The 15981-nt window shown below is 40.3% G+C and overlaps 1 protein-coding gene across 1 annotated transcript in view; it reads right to left on the bottom strand.

The window, feature by feature from the left end:
* MLLT3 (MLLT3 super elongation complex subunit) overlaps nucleotides 1-15981 on the bottom strand; it is a gene marked incomplete at its 3' end in the record, with an annotated part of 124083 nt that overhangs the window by 38488 nt on the left and 69614 nt on the right. The window contains exon 5 of the mRNA XM_080362756.1: nucleotides 4254-4373. Within this exon, the coding sequence (XP_080218882.1) occupies nucleotides 4254-4373 (120 nt within the window). The remainder of the gene's footprint in view (nucleotides 1-4253; nucleotides 4374-15981) is intronic.

Raw genomic sequence — 15981 nt, 5'->3', positions numbered from 1 at the left:
TTTGAAGCTAATCCATCAGCAACTGGGTTGCTGAGGCTTCCGTGCTCTGTAGTGTGATACAGAGGATGCCCACACGGTGAGAGAGGAGGAAGGATGAGATGAGCACTCTCACCCTTAGCTAAGTAAACAATTTTTATTTTTTTTGCCCTTAAGTGTACTGATTAAGAGTTACAGGTTATAAGTTATGAGTGGTGAATAAGTGAATTCACATGACAGACCAGTCTGCACAAGGGGGACTGAGCCCTGTCTGTCATGTTTACTTCTTAATGAGCTTATGAAATAAAGTTTAAAGCACAGAATAGGTTGTCCTATAAATCTGATAGATCCAAAAGGACTCTGACAGCTGCTCAACATGTAACGCATGTGCAGTTTACAATACTTGTGTAAATACGAGGAAAAAAAATGGTATGGAACTCTCTGTATATTTTGCAGGGTCAGATTCTGACTTCACACCAGAAAATGTAATTCCAAATTTGATTTAACATGAGTTTGAATAAGCAGAATGCTATGGGAATAACTTCCAACCTCTTCTGCTACTGACAGTCATTAGGAACCTAATTATTAAATGAAGTAGTTGGGGAGATGGAGTTCATTACATTTAATTAAGTCAAAACTGAGCACATCGACATAGCAGTCTACTTACTCTGGGGTTAATCTATAAATTGAGTATTAGTGATCACAAAAACATGCATTATTTTTATTTGCAATAAAAAAGCATTTATTCAAATGTTATGCCTGTTGAAATAATGTGTCAATCTTCAGCAAACGGACTGGAATTAGTCTCAAATATGCCTCCTGCTCTTAAAAGGAAAAAGGGAGGAAGATCTGAGAGGAATTACTTGCTCAAGGAAATTCAGATTTCTGTTGAATACAAAGGTTTTCATTATTGAATAAAAACACTAACTGATTTGGGAAAAACAAAACACTACATTTTTTAAAACCTCCACAAATACTGTGGTATTCTTCTACTTGCTGGCTGTATGCTGGAGAAGAATCCACCTGCTGCTAGTTCTTCTTACATATTAGTACTGCATCACACATTTACAACGCTTTCCACACTTCAGCTTGTCCAGCCCACCAAACTATTATAACAATGACACCAGGAGAATTAGAAGCAGATAGAGAATTACAATGCTTACTGCTTTGACAGAGAAAGCCAGAAAGGGGAGCATAAAACTTTTTTTTTTCTGATCACACTTGGCAATAAGAGATTTTGGTTTTTTACTCATAAAGTAAATCTCATTTCAGTGCAGCTGACACTACAGCTCATTCCAGAAGACATAATCATCCCAAAAAAACTAATCAAGCTGTTTCTCTGTGAGTATAATATTTAAATAATACAAACAGGCACAGTAATACAACTGATTTAAGAGCAACACAAGTATCTGTAGCTTGCAGCTATTTTTGTATTCTGAAAAACACATCTAAAGTAAGATTTCATGTACTTTCGCCTGTCCTTTGTATTTCCAAGGCTAAAGCCTTGTTTCAGAATCACAATACTGTGGCTCACTAACACCAGTTCCATTAAACTCAACACAAAAATCACAGAACTTCAGAAATACAAATACTGTCTTGACTGCAATTCTCTAACTAGAAAGTCTATATTGTGCTTTGCAGTGGCAAATGGCTAAGAAAGTATTCTTGGGGTATGGGAGTATAAAACTTAAACTCAAAGTTCACTTCAGTATTCACAGACACAATGCAAAACAAAACCAAGCCAAGCACATAAAAGGACTATTGCTGCAGCAGAAGAATCCTAAAATCATCTGTCTGGTACAAACACCTGGAGTACACACACCCACAGTTTAGGTAGAGACAATGTACACCCAAGAACAGTCAAGACTTTTCTACAGCTCCTGTTCTAGAGACATATATAAATGAAATTTGGTCACGGAAATTGTTCCATTACTGGTGTTATTCCACGTAACAAATCCAAAAATCTGTTTACACATTGGTTGGAACTCACCTGCCTCTCAACCAAAACAAAAACCCTATAGACAAAAATCCAAGGGTTCTCAGCTCCAGAGACTGGAATTTATAATAAAAATCCAAGCTTTTTTGTTACACTAAAACTAACATGATGTCATGTTTCCGTTTCCAAAAACCAGCTGATGATCGCAAGTAAGGTAGATATTTACAAGTATTTCTTTATGTGATACAAGAACAGTTGCCTATTAATATGTGTTTTAAGGTGGACAGAAGGAGACAAGGATTCCTGAGGGAGAGGGAAAAATTGAATATTCACACCAACTGGCAAGAAACAGTGTATTGATGTAACATCTCTTACCACTATTGGAAACTCCAGTGAACAGCATACAAGGTTAAAAACATTATTATTTCAAATAAACAGTATTGCTGCTGAAACATGCCTATTTTGAAACCAAATAGTTAAAAAACATTCCTGGGTAACACTTTTACAGATACTGAATACAATCCCAAGACATGATGCACACCTAATCTCCTCCTGGCACTCATAACATCCTGCTGTGGGTCAAACTCACTGCAGATGTTTGGGTTGCTTCAGCAAAAATCCTTGATTTCAGACATTAATTTGTAAGGTTGATTGCAGCAAACATGCAACACTCCCTTCAACCTGCCTCACCCCAACCACACTGCACACTTGTCAAGTTTCTAAACCAGACAAAAGTGTGTTGTTCGAATGCAGTTCATAAAATTACATCCCAGGTTAGCATTTGCTTATGAAAAAATTGACGCTAGAGATTCAAGACTTATCATGGTCTACAGTTACTAGATAAAGCATTAGTGTAGAACTTGGTATCATATCTGTACCTCCCTGAAGTCCTCCTGCATATGTTTAGGCTGCTTATTTAGGCCAAGCCTCAGTATGCCTGCTTTGGCATGCAATGCAAAACTTCAGTGAAACAATATCACAGCTGAATCTGAAGAAATGATTGGAAAATGAACTCTAGAGAGCAACTCAGCCTCACAAGAACCCCTACTATAGAGGGTAAAGTGTTGAAGTAACTCATCTTCAGTATCTGAGTAGATGTAGATGTCTCCTAGTTTAAAGTTATGTTCAGCACCTTGTTTCAGCACCTGTTGTAGTCAGTTTCCTTCAGGCATTAAGCAGACATTCTGGCATACTGAAGTAAGTGCCTTCAGTCTAATCCTCAGTCTGAATCTACCCCTGCTCTTCATTAGGAAAATAAAAATACTCACACATCCACATATTCTTGACATGTCTCAAGAAGATCTGCGTTAGAGATTGTGAGGCACTCAGGTAAAATGCAAACCAGGCAGAAATACGTCAAAGAACTTTTTCTTCGCCCCTCTATGTATTGTTGTGACACATTCTTATCAATGGACACACTGAGGCATGCCCATAGCACATTACCTGACAGTTCTTACGAGATGTAAGATTTAACACAGCTACAGAACTTGAAGATTATTGATAACAATGAGTATTGCCCCTTACAGTATGTGCACTGTGACATTAAGTAACATATCTCAAATTGACAAGGTGTTAAGAAAGAAAATAAAAACCCTAACAATTTATCAGAATGGAGAAAAGGCATACATGTTAATTCATCAATGAAGCAAGTCATTGTGCTACATTTCCTATTTGAATAAATAACAACATGCTCCTTATTCTCCCACACAATTAATTAATTTTGTCAAAATGAATAAATTATTTGGTGTTTCGCAAAGGTCTATTTGTATTACTCAAAAGCTCCAATGGATTATACCTTTTTACTATGTTCTAAGCTGAGGATTCAGTTTGATGTCCTAGAGACTGACACATTGCTGTCTTTGAAATGCCTAGTAAAGAATTAACTCCTAAAATTAAACAAAATTTAAAATCCTAAAGAACAAAACTTCAAGTTTCCCTCTACACAATTATCATGAAAAGTATTCAAAAATACATAACAAATTAGGCATTGTAGTATTTTCTCATATTCCTTACATTTCTGTAGTTCACACTTTCATTACCAGAATCCCCTCACACTACAACAAACCATTATAATTCCTTCTGGGAGAGGAGGAAAACAATTGTGTATATACAAAAAACAGAAAAGCAGCACCTTCATTGGCACCTCTTCTCACAATCACCCTTGTTATTAGTTATTTTCATGTGGTGAACAGTAAGTTCACAACAAAGAAATGTCAAGACTTGTTATCACTGGACTATGTAATGAGATTGCAAAAATACCTAGAAGTATTTTTTTTTTCCTCAAGGCAATTCCCAATTAAAGTACCACTCGTCAAATATTTTCTAGCAAAATAAGTCTCACCTTTGGCCCATGAGATGATTTCTTCTTCCCTTCAGAAAAAGAAAGGGAGTTACTGGGAAGGTTGGGGAGATGAAGGCTCTGTCCTGAAGAGAACGATGTGCCATCTGACATTACCATGATCTGTTATAAGAGGGAAAGCACATCAGTCAAACATTAACAGAGACAGAGATAGACCCACCTGCCTAAGAACTAGCAAATCACATCATCAGGAGACTAAGACTTCTCCAACAGACAGAATCCATGTTTCTTCTCAACAGCGGATGGGTTAATGAAACCACACTGACATCCTCCATTTAATGAGCAAATCAGATCTTTCAGTTTCCATGCAAATACAAGGCAAGCCACTCAGAAACTTGTGCTGTTATGCCTGCTTATCCATCATGGCATTTGAGTCCTTAGCAAACTTCCTCTTGTCCTGAGCAATGCCTAGGTACACTTGAAAGTTCATCCCACCTGCAGTAAAAGGTTCTGCAGCCTGCTGACATCCCATAAATACATATGTGCAACAGTCTTCAACTAAAGCCAAGTAAAGGAAGACTGTAATGGGTGTAGGTGGCAAGTACTGGGTGGCTACGGTGGCCTCTGTGAGGAGGTGCCAAGGTCTCCTCTACAGCAGGCATAGCTGGATTCAGCTGGCTCAAATGGACCCACTGCAGGACATGTCTGAGCCTCTCAGGCAAGATGGTGGTGCCTCAAAGAAAACAGATTTAAGAAGGGGCAAAAAACTGCAGAAGTGAGGAAAAAAAAAAAAGTTGCGAGAAACTGCAGCATGAACACCAAAGTCAAAGGAGAGGAACAGGTACTCCAGGTGCTAGAAGAGGTATTTCCTTATAGCCCACAGAAAGCCTGTGCTGGAGCAGTTCTTGAAGGACGTAGACAAGCTCAAGAAGTGGGCCCATGTGGACCCTGGATCAGGGCAACTGCCAGTATCAACACAGGCTGAGGGACAAAGGGATAGAGAGTAGCCTTGCAGAGAAGGACTTGGGGGTACTGGTGGATGAAATATCAGACATGACCTAACAAAGGCCAATCGTATCCTGTGCTGCATCAAAAGCAGCATGGCCAGCAGGTCAAGGGAGGTGATCCTACCCCTCTGCTCTGGTGAGACCTCACCTGGAGTCCCGTGGCCAGCTCCGGAGCCCTCAGTACAGGAAAGACATGGACCTGCTGGAGAGGGGCCAGAGGAGGTCACCAAGATGATCAGAGGGCTGGAAGAGCTCTGCTGTGAGGACAGGCTGATAGAGTCAGGATTGTTCAGCCTGGAGAAGGAAAGGCTCTGGGGAGACCTTATTGCGGCCTTTCAGTACTTAAAAGGGGCATATAAGAAAAATGGAGGCAGAATTTTTAGCAGGGCCTCTTATGACAGGACAAAGGGTAGTGGTTTTGAGCTAAAAGAGGGAAGACTCAGGCTAGATATAAGGAAGAAATTATTTACCATTGTAAATGGTGGTGAAACACTGAAACAGATTGTCCAGAGAGGCAGGCCCTGCAAATGTTCCAGGCCAGGCTGGACGGCGCTCTGAGCAACCTGATCTGGTTGAAGATGTCCCTGCTCATTGCATGAGGCTGGACTAGATGACCCTGAAAGATCCCTTCCAACCCAAACTGTTCTATGATTCTGTTCTATGACTGCAGCTCATGGAGAGGCCTTGTGCTGGAGCAGGAGGAAAATATGAGGAGGGAGGAACAGCTGTGAGGACCTATTAGGGGCTGACAAAAGGCATCCCCTGTCCCCCTGCAGGAAATCGACAAGCGTGGAAAGAAGAAGGGAAGGTGGTGTCAGAGTGTGGTGCTGTCTTATTTTGGTTGTGCTGGTTGGTTTTTGGTTTGTTTCTCATTACTCAAATGTATTTTAATTTGCAACAAATTAATTTTCCCCATCAAGTCTGTTCTGCTTATGGCATTAACTGGTAAGCAATCTCCCTGTCTTTTTCTTGACCCATGAGCTTTCTCATCTTCTCTCCCCGCCCTGCTGAGGAGGCAAAGCGAGTGACCAAGCCTGAGAGCTCAGCCCTTAGCCAAGGTTAACCCACCGCAAAGACAAACTGCAAAAACAGCCTGATGTTTTAATTAGAATGCAGTACAGCTCCAACTTCAGGCTTCTGCTTTATCTGGAGTAAACTAGATGGCTGTTGAGCAAGCAGCATTTTTGCTATAATAAAGGTCTAGCTGCCTTTCTTGATTTTAAAGACTCTTAAGTACAAACAGATAGTTTCCAGAGACCACAGATAAATCAGCCATCACTGAATAGTTATCAGATCTGTAAAGATTTATGCCTTCCATCTGACAGAAACTAAGCTAGCTCATGTCTTCTCATGCAGTGCCGCTGTGTCTTGATTTTAGTGCTTCCTAGAACAGCTATTCATTTATCTATTATTTCAAATCTTAAGTGCTACAGACAGCATACCTGCTGTCTGACAAGCCCTGCAAAGCTGGAGAGTAGTTGCAGAGCTCTGCACTTGCAAGGAAACATCTCTCTTTCCATAGGTTACCATGCACGAAGTCACACTTGGTTCTGTGGTTGCCCTGCATGGTCACCTTTGCCTCTTCGTGTGACTAAAACATCCTCCGACATCGGAGACAGGGATAGACTGACCCATCACATGCCTCATGGACATTACATTAAAGGAGGAATGGGAAATACAGAATTGGGACATCTAGGATGTTTATACTCCATATTCTACCTCTCTAAGTCAAGATGACATTTACTGCCTACAGCAGTAAAGGCAGGATTTTTTTTTATTTATTTATTTTTTTTAATTTAAACACTGCTCCAAATGAATATTGTTACACCCAAATTTGTTCAAAAGATCATGTGATAGCTTGGAGAATATTAAGGGCCTTGTGTAAATAAAAAAAATTACTCTTCTCGGCCTGTAAGTTGAGCATTGCCTTTTAATACTGCTGCTAGAAAATCCAAATGTGGAGGAAGAAGGCAATAAAGTTGTTCTCCTTCCTTGACCATAGGTTCATGTACTAAAAATACCCCAATCTTTAAAAGTTATTTATGTATTCAAACATTTTATGAAGTATGGTTCCACACAGGACATAAGACATTTTCCCCCCAATTCCTCATTTCCATTTCTCAGACACCTGAACCAGAGTCTGCCAGGAGTCAGAACTCTCAAAGAACTTGAGTCAGCTGGGCAAAAGCAATGGTAATGTCAACAGCAGCTACCTATCGTGAATCACTGTAAGTGATTTCCTTTAGCCTGACATTCTTTTCAACCTCAGCTTGCCAAGGGTTTTGTTTGAATTCAGCCCAGCTGAATGCAAGAGAAAGCATAAGTGAACAAAGAAAGATCACCAAAAACAACAAGGAGAATCTGTAGTCACGTGTATACCATAAACTTGTGTAACAAGTAGAGAAAATCCATGTCTATCATTATTTCCTCTCACAGACTAAGTCAAATAGGTGAGTAACTAACATTGCTCTCCTTTAAATTAAACTCAATGCAATATTTTAAACCCCCAAACTTGACAGAAAAAATACCAATTGCATTAAAATTAATTCACCTTTCAGAAAAAGTAGACATGAGATTACTCATTAATTATAGAGTTTAAGCCTGTATTTTATTGACACAAACTACTTTTGTTCATACACTCATATCACAAAAAGATGCATATCCGTGCAAAAGGAGGATCAGGGTTTGCCCAACCTTGAAATTAAAGGCAAAGAAACAAAAAATTCTGCCAAGCATTCCTTCTCCTAGGATTAGAAGCTGGCATTTTCTCCCTGAAGCATAAAAGTCTGACTCACTAAAAGAAACTAAGATTCAACCACTGCATACATTTTCTTTTCAAAATTCAGAAACGTTCCAGTTTAGAAACATTTGCATATTCATCATTATACACAGACATTCAGAAAGCTAGCATTTTTTTTTTTTAAGTGCATGTACTCTGATGTACCTGTTTCTGAGAAAGTATCTGGACCAGTAACAAACAGTCTCAGTGTTATTGACTGTGTGTTTAGAAACAGAATGACTGTCTACAGAAAGATCTACAGGGCCCAGACGAACAGCATTACTACCATCTGAGGTCTCACAGATTTGGCAAATCTAGTTCCAGAAAGAGAGAAAATAAATCCCATACATTTCTGAGAAGATAAAATCTGGACATTCCAAACTGCAAGCCCTAAAAACTTCAATGCACTGAATCCTGTATCCGGTTATTTCATTAAAGACCCCTTGAAAATGGCAATTGTAGATTCAGAAGTTTAATGTGATCAACAATACACATAGAAAGACAGAACCTAAGTTCAGATCACAAACTTTACTTTCAAAGGAAAACTTATTTTGCCTAAGAAACAATGGGTAAAGGAAATCCATTTGTATTCACAATATTGGGTTGGAACAATCCTGCCTGCTTCATCAACCTGAAGTGACCAGTCTCCATAATACCCCCATAATACCAGCAATTCCTAAGGGCATACTAATCTGCTACTCAAGACAACTGAGTGTTATGGAGTGAAAAACTGCCATGTGTGCAACTTATGTAGTTCCATGCACTGCCAAACATGGGAAGGGATCAGAGAACAACTACCATTCACCACCAATTATATTAATATAATCGGGAAAGCTGTTCTATCTCTTTTCCAGCAATTTGGGAAAAACTATGAAATTATAATACCTGTACATAAATCCACTAACAAGTGATTCAGAAGTCTCCATACAAAAAGCTGACAACACTTATCTACCAACAAATGGTAGATGTGCTTGCTTAACAAACTTAATACCTTTCTATGACAAGGTTACCCACCTAGTTGACCAAGGGAAACCTGTCGATGTGATCTTTTTGGATTTCAGTAAAGCCTTTGATACTGTCGCTCACAGGATCCTCCTGGACAAGATGTCCAGCACACAGCTGGGTAAACACACAGTGCAGTGGGTGAGCAATTGGCTGACAGGCCAGGCTCAAAGGGTTCTAGTAAATGGAGTTATGTTACTCATGGGGTTCTGCAGGGATCCATCTTAGGGCCAGTGCTCTTCAATGTCTTCATAAATGACTTAGAAACAGGACTTGAGGGAATACTGAATAAGTTCACTGATGGCACTAAATTGGAAGGAGCTGCTGACACTCTGGAGGGCAGAGAGCCCCTGCAGAGGGATCTGGACTAACTGGAGAACTGGGCAATCACCAATCACATGAAGTTCAACAAGGACATGTGCTGGATTTTGCACCTGGGACACCGCAACCCTGGCTGTACATACAGACTGGGGGATTAGACGGTGGAGAGCAGCTCCGCGGAGAGGGATCTGGGGGTTCTGGTCAACAGCAAGTTGAACATGAGCCAACAGTGTGCTCTGGCAGCCAAGAGGGCAACCATGTCCTGGGTGCACCCAGCACAGCATTGCCAGCCAGGCAGGGAGGTGATTGTCCTGCTCTGCTCTGCACTGGTGTGGCCTCACCTGGAGCACTGTGTGCAGGTCTGGGCAACATAGTATGAAAAGGACAAAGCTACTGGAGACTGCCCAGGAAAGGGCTATGAAGTTGGTGAAGGGCTTGGAGAGGAAGCTGTACAAGGAGCAGCAAAAGTCAGTTGGTGTGTTCAGCCTGGAGGAGAAGAGACTGAGGGGAGACCTCATCACAAGTCTACAGGTTCCCCACAAGGGGAGGAGGAGGGGCAGGCAATGATCTCTTCTCACAGGTGACCAGTGATAGAACCCAAGGGAATATCAGGAATATGTGCCAGCAGAGGTTTAGGTTGGACATTAGGAAAAGGTTCTTCACGCAGAGGGTGGTGGAGCATTGGAACAGGCTCCCTAGGAAGGCAGTTGTGGCCCCAAGTCTGGGATTGTTCAAGAAGAGACTGGACAACACCCTCAGATACGCAGTGTAAATTTCACAGTTGTCCCACACAGCGACATGATTTGGACTCAATGATCCTTTTGAGTCCCTTCTAGCTCATTATATTCTATGATTCTCTATTTGGCAGCTTGGAGTACTCAGGTATCAAACAAGTACTGCCTGCTACCTGCTGTAGTTATCTAAGAACACCTTCACATGGCAGCCTCAGCACAGGTTGGTGAGCTTCCCCACAATGTGTTGTGGAAAAATTCACATAGTACTTTTCAGAAGAGCTATGAGATATCTGTTAGAATTCTGGGAAAAATGAACCATTACTACCATGTTTCTACAGCCCTGCAGATGAACTATGCTCATCATGCACCAGTAGCAGACAAATGGATTTCTCTGTGTGGTCCTGGACTGCCATGACCCACGTTGTTTTACAGTGAAGAACAAGTTCATTCTCCACTAAGAGTAAGAACAAAAATTAGTTGCCCTGAACAACTATTATTCCTATTTAAACGGAAAAACTCACAATGAAATAAAGGAATTCTAAAGGGTTTTCTAAGTCACTTGCCTGAAAGCAAAATCAATTACTAAATTATGAAAAGTGCAAGATTAAAGATAATCCCTACCCCAGAGCAGCATTACACCTAAAGCTGGCTCTGGGTAGAAGCCAACTATTCCAACTGACACAGAGGAATTGCAAGGAAAGTGGGAGAGAAAAGAGGGAAACCCCCATTATTTCATCTTCATTACACGGATTAGGAATGTACCTTTTAGAACAGGAATTATGCAGGCACCTCAAGTGACTGAAAAGACTGTTAAACAATTTTAAAAAAACCAAACCCACACCAACCAAAACAAAAAACTGCAAAAGAACCTGAAACAACAAAATGCAGTGGTGTGTGGCAAAACCTTAATTTTTATGTTGATTTTTTTTTCTAAAAATTGCACCCCTCTCAGAATGATTCTTTCTCTTGATTCATTGATGTATCAACTGTCTTTAAGGAAAGCATTGACTACAGAAGTGGAGCTGCTTGCATTTCCACATTAATTTTACAGAAAGCAGACAAAAAAGGATACCTCTTGCTAAAAAGAATCATTATTACTCTAAAAGTGGCCCTTGCCTCCTCTAAATCTGAAACCTCACTCTATATCATTAGCAGCCACGTGCAATCGTAATAATGTTACAAATTTTACTATTTTTGTCCATAGTGCTAACTGCTCTCTAAGGGGCATCTATAATGCTTTTCCTTTTATGAAAAGAAATTAAACTATTAAATATTGTTCATGTACTCCTGGATTGAACAACTAATTTTGAGTCTCCTTCCAAAAAGCTGGGAGCATGATACAGTACAGACATTTTTATTTATGTATTTGCAGCTAGAGTAGAAAGGGCTGTATTAAATTGCTGTCTTAACACTGACTGAAAATATTTTCACTACTTTTTCCTGCAAGAATCAAAATTAACTTATTTACAATATCATATTCAAACAAGTCATGCCTGAGTAAATCTATGTTTCCAAACGCAAAATTCAATTTAACTCTTAGGTAACTATCATTCAGCATCTTCAAAACTAATTTGTTTCTGCTGGCTCAGTAAGCAGATTAGGTGTAACTTTCAATTTTTTCTTGAAATTGAAAAATATGCAAGTCAAAAAGCAACAGAAGTAGCACTACTGACAACACAAAATCCATCAATGGAGTCAGACCCTGTTTATATATGGTTTTAGTGGGATTTAACATTCAAAATCTACTTCAGATTTGAAGATTATTTTTAATGGCTGTAATTTCCCAATCAGTATCACCTCTCTTCCCATATCCATATGCAGGAATCACAGTGCTGCTTCCTTCCATCAGGCTCTTTCATGCTTAGAGTCTAAAACTAATCAGAAAAGGAAACTAACAAATCTAGGAAGCAATGACCACATAAGCATCAATGCTCACCAGTGTTTACCTAGTGAAAATTTCAGTCCTGTTGTACCTACTTCTGCATAATTTCATCTGTGTCTAGAGAATAGCCTATATAGGAGAATACATGTATATAATTCTGTCACTACCAGTAGCTTGACAATTTGCTTGGTAAGAAATGAATTAACAAAATGTCATCATTTATATTCAGGGTGCCTTGGGGGATTTCAAAAAACAGGTTGGATTATGGTTTATACTGGTAACTCACATGAGTCATATCTGTATACACATCAGCTTCACATCATTAGGTACTACACAGAGTAAACAGTGCAAAAGATTCTCAGTGGTATCATTTCCATAGCAAACTTTTCTAAAAGAAATGTCATTTAGAACATATACAAAGAGATGGAACATAAACAATTACACTGAATGGTTTGATTGAATTTGCTCAGTGTACTCTGGAAAATATTTTATTTCCTCTGTAAACATTTCTTTTTACATTTATGAGAATAAGGGCGACTGGAAGTTGGCAAATGGTAGAGATGGACTTGAGTATAACTAAATCTTTTCAGTGGGTGAGGGGAAGCTCGGTGTAGAAAATACACTTCTGAAGGTCAAAAACTTACACAAAGAACTTTGCAAATTGGATATGGCTTTTGTAATATTGAATTATGGGTTCTTCTTTACATTCCTGACTACAGAAATACAATTTCTGAAACCAAGTCTGATCCTTCTTCTTATAAGGCAGAGGTGTCAAACTCATTTTCACCAGCAGCTACATCAGCCCCATGCTTGCCTTCAAAGGACCAAATATAATTTTAGGACTATATAAACATAGGGCTGTATAAATGTAACTGCTCCTAAAATTACATTCAGCCCTTTGTAAGGGCTGAAAAAAGTATTTCTCAGCTTGGAAGAGACATCAGCAAGTTGGTGACCTCCTACTAACAAAGACTGACTACACGTTAATGCTTCAATTCTGGTGATATCAAATAAAGTGCTAAGATAGAAACATTCCACAGAGCTAATCTCTGTTACTGGCACCACCCTAAATATCCTGTTTGCCTTAACAGAAGTGGCCAGAGCAGCACTGGAAAGCTCTGTGACAGTTGCATTCTCGCTTGTTTAATTACTTGAGATACCTAAATACTACGCTTACTCTGAGTGAACTGCAGGATAACCAGTCAGATCTTTGTGCACATGAAGCACGGAAAGTATACGGGAAAGGGTTACCATGAGAAAACATTCGCAGACTGCTAACATGTCATTTTAAAAACAAAGAATATGTTCTTCGCTTGAAAGACAAAAGAACATTGGCTGTAGCAAGTATCCCCGACTAATTCACATTTGAGATGCCACAAGATGTATATGTGAGGGAAAACGGGAGTTGTGAGCATCCAAGTGATAATTCAAGGAATCTGCAGCAAGACAAACACACAGACAAGTCTATACCAAACACGGCAGCATGCAGGTGCCAGGTGAGCCTGCACTTTTCCCTTCAGAAGGTCATACTATTGGTAATAGATGTATTTTTATGCAGAGGAGAACAAGAATCATGTTTAGTAGTTTACATCAGAGATCTGGGTTTCCAGGTGCACAGAAATCAAGCATTATTTAAAAGCATGTAAGCAAAAGTTAGCCATCACAGAGTGCTTTCCTTACAGCTGCCACTCAGTGTTTCACATTAATATGCTACATCATTAATTTTGAAGGATAGGAACTTCATTTTGCATGACTTGTTGCCTGTCAAGGAAATTCAGTTACTTTTTACTTATACTTTTTCTTGAAAACAGCCATAAGCTAGAAGTATTAATTGTTTTGACTTACAAGTAAGTGCAAAACCCCTCTCAGTTTATTTTACTGCAAATGCTTTTCTCAGCCTAAAACATGGAAATTACAAGTGAGAAAATGTTTTGTTAACTCATTCAATTTTCCATTCTACTTAGACTAGGAAGCGAGAGACAGCTTTCCAGATCTTCTACCACAGTCAAAGAAAAGCCTGTGTACAGCATTTCATAAAAGTATAACTTTCAACACTGGAAGATGTAAGCCCTTCATGGACACTTCTAGTAAGAAGACAAAATGCTATTACAACATCTCTGCCAAGCAAATCTGACAAACCCCTCGGTCTGAAAGTCTATAGAGGGAACTGTGAAACACCAATAGCTTCAAAAAGGAGGGACCCACTTCTTAGAAGGAAATGGGGAAAATGGAGGGGGGGGGGTGGGGCAGGAAGCAAGCAGTTTGTAGTCTCCAGAAGACAAAAAGGCAATGACGCAAAGCATTTTAAGAAAGATGATGCTGATATATTCAGGGAAATAATTTGTTCAAAACTTGCCACATTTCATTGTTTACAATTAGGCAACACTTTTGCTTTTGTTAGCTCAGGAAACCTAAAATTAGAAGGCACAGAAAATGAGCAATGAAAGGGGAGCTTTCTATTTTTTTCAACCACCTCCCACCCCCCAAAATCCCTGCTGGCATCATTTAGATTTATTACACTTGTGGGTAAAACTTGTCCATTGACAACTGACCTGATATGATTAATATTAAAGCAGTGGCTCATGAAGTTTTCCAGAATACAATCTTGATGTTTTATTTGCAAACATACTAAAGATTCAATACATTGTCCAGACACGATACCCTCTTGCACCTAATAAATGCAAACACAAAACATAGCTCATGCTTCTATTTCAGTACATCTATAGGGGTAACAGTTCTCTTCTTCAAAAGGGTAACAAGGTGTTTCAGACTATACCCACTACTTATTTTTGTTTTGTTTTCAAAGATCCTCTTCAGCAGGCTGAATATTCTCACACCAGCTCCCTCTTACCTCCAGCCCAGAACCTACTGTTGTCTAACTGTGCCAAACAGGGCTACCCATTTTTGTTACAACTGTTAGAAAATATAAAGATAAGCACTGGCATTTACATTAATAAAACCACAGTATGAAGGCCTGCTTAACATCTCTATCAGGGACCTGGAGCAGGAGAAAGAACACACTCTTGATCATGAGGTTTGCAGATGACAACCAACTGGGAAAGAGAAGCACCTGACACATGAGAGCAGAGCTGTCACCAGGAGGGACCCAGACAGCCTGAAGAAAGAGTTAACAGCAAACTCACAACATACAATGAGGACAACTGTCAAGCCCTGTCCCAGCAAAGCAGAGCCCCGAAGCAACAAGACTAGGGCTGGGAAACAGCTCTGGAGGGTTGGCCCTGGGCACTGGGCAGCAGTGAGCTGAACCAGGGCCAGCTGTGCCTCTAGGCAGATGAGCACCAGCAGTGCATAGAGTCTCATGGACAGGTCATATCCCTGACAGCCGGGGGAGGGCAGGGGCTGTACCCTCTGCTAAGTGTTCATCAGACCACATTAGTGCACCCTTTCAGTTTCCAATTTTGCACTCCCAGTGCAAGAAAGATCTGTATGAGCTGGCAAGACTTCAGGGGAGTCCACTGAGACAGTAGGGCTGAAGCCCTTGCCCTGCGAGGAAAGGCTGCCAGCCCAAGGCTGGTTCAGTCAGGGGAAGGGGCACCCAACAGCATCCCTGGCACTGGTGGGAAGGAATGGAGGAGACAAAGTCAGGCTCTTCACAGCAGTGTGTGGCAGGAGAGCAAGGGGCAGCAGCCCAAGCTGACAGATGAGAGGCTCAGGCTGGAGATCGGGAAAAGCCTTTTCCCTATGACGCCAGCTCAGCAGTGGAACCAGGACTCAGGGAGGTTTCATAGCCTATGGCTGAGCCTGTGGCAGCCCCGGCCAGCATGAGCACCTCTGCCATTGTGTGAAACAAAGCAGAAATTTATCTGTTAGTAGAAACCATGCAAACCTCAAGGTTTGGCCATCTCCTCTCTCCAAATGGTCAAACTTACTGGGCTTTCCACATCAACTGATTCTACCAACATGTAAAAACATCTTGGTAAAATTTCTGTTTCAGATGGTGTAATACATTGCATAAATTTAAGTAGGCTTACTAAGAGTTTCTAACTTGTTCTACTTTACAACCACTGAACTTATTCCGCTTAAT

This window comes from Nesoenas mayeri (assembly GCF_963082525.1).
Source record: "Nesoenas mayeri genome assembly, chromosome: Z".
Taxonomy (NCBI): domain Eukaryota; kingdom Metazoa; phylum Chordata; class Aves; order Columbiformes; family Columbidae; genus Nesoenas; species Nesoenas mayeri.
This window is presented reverse-complemented; position numbering and strand designations above follow the sequence as displayed.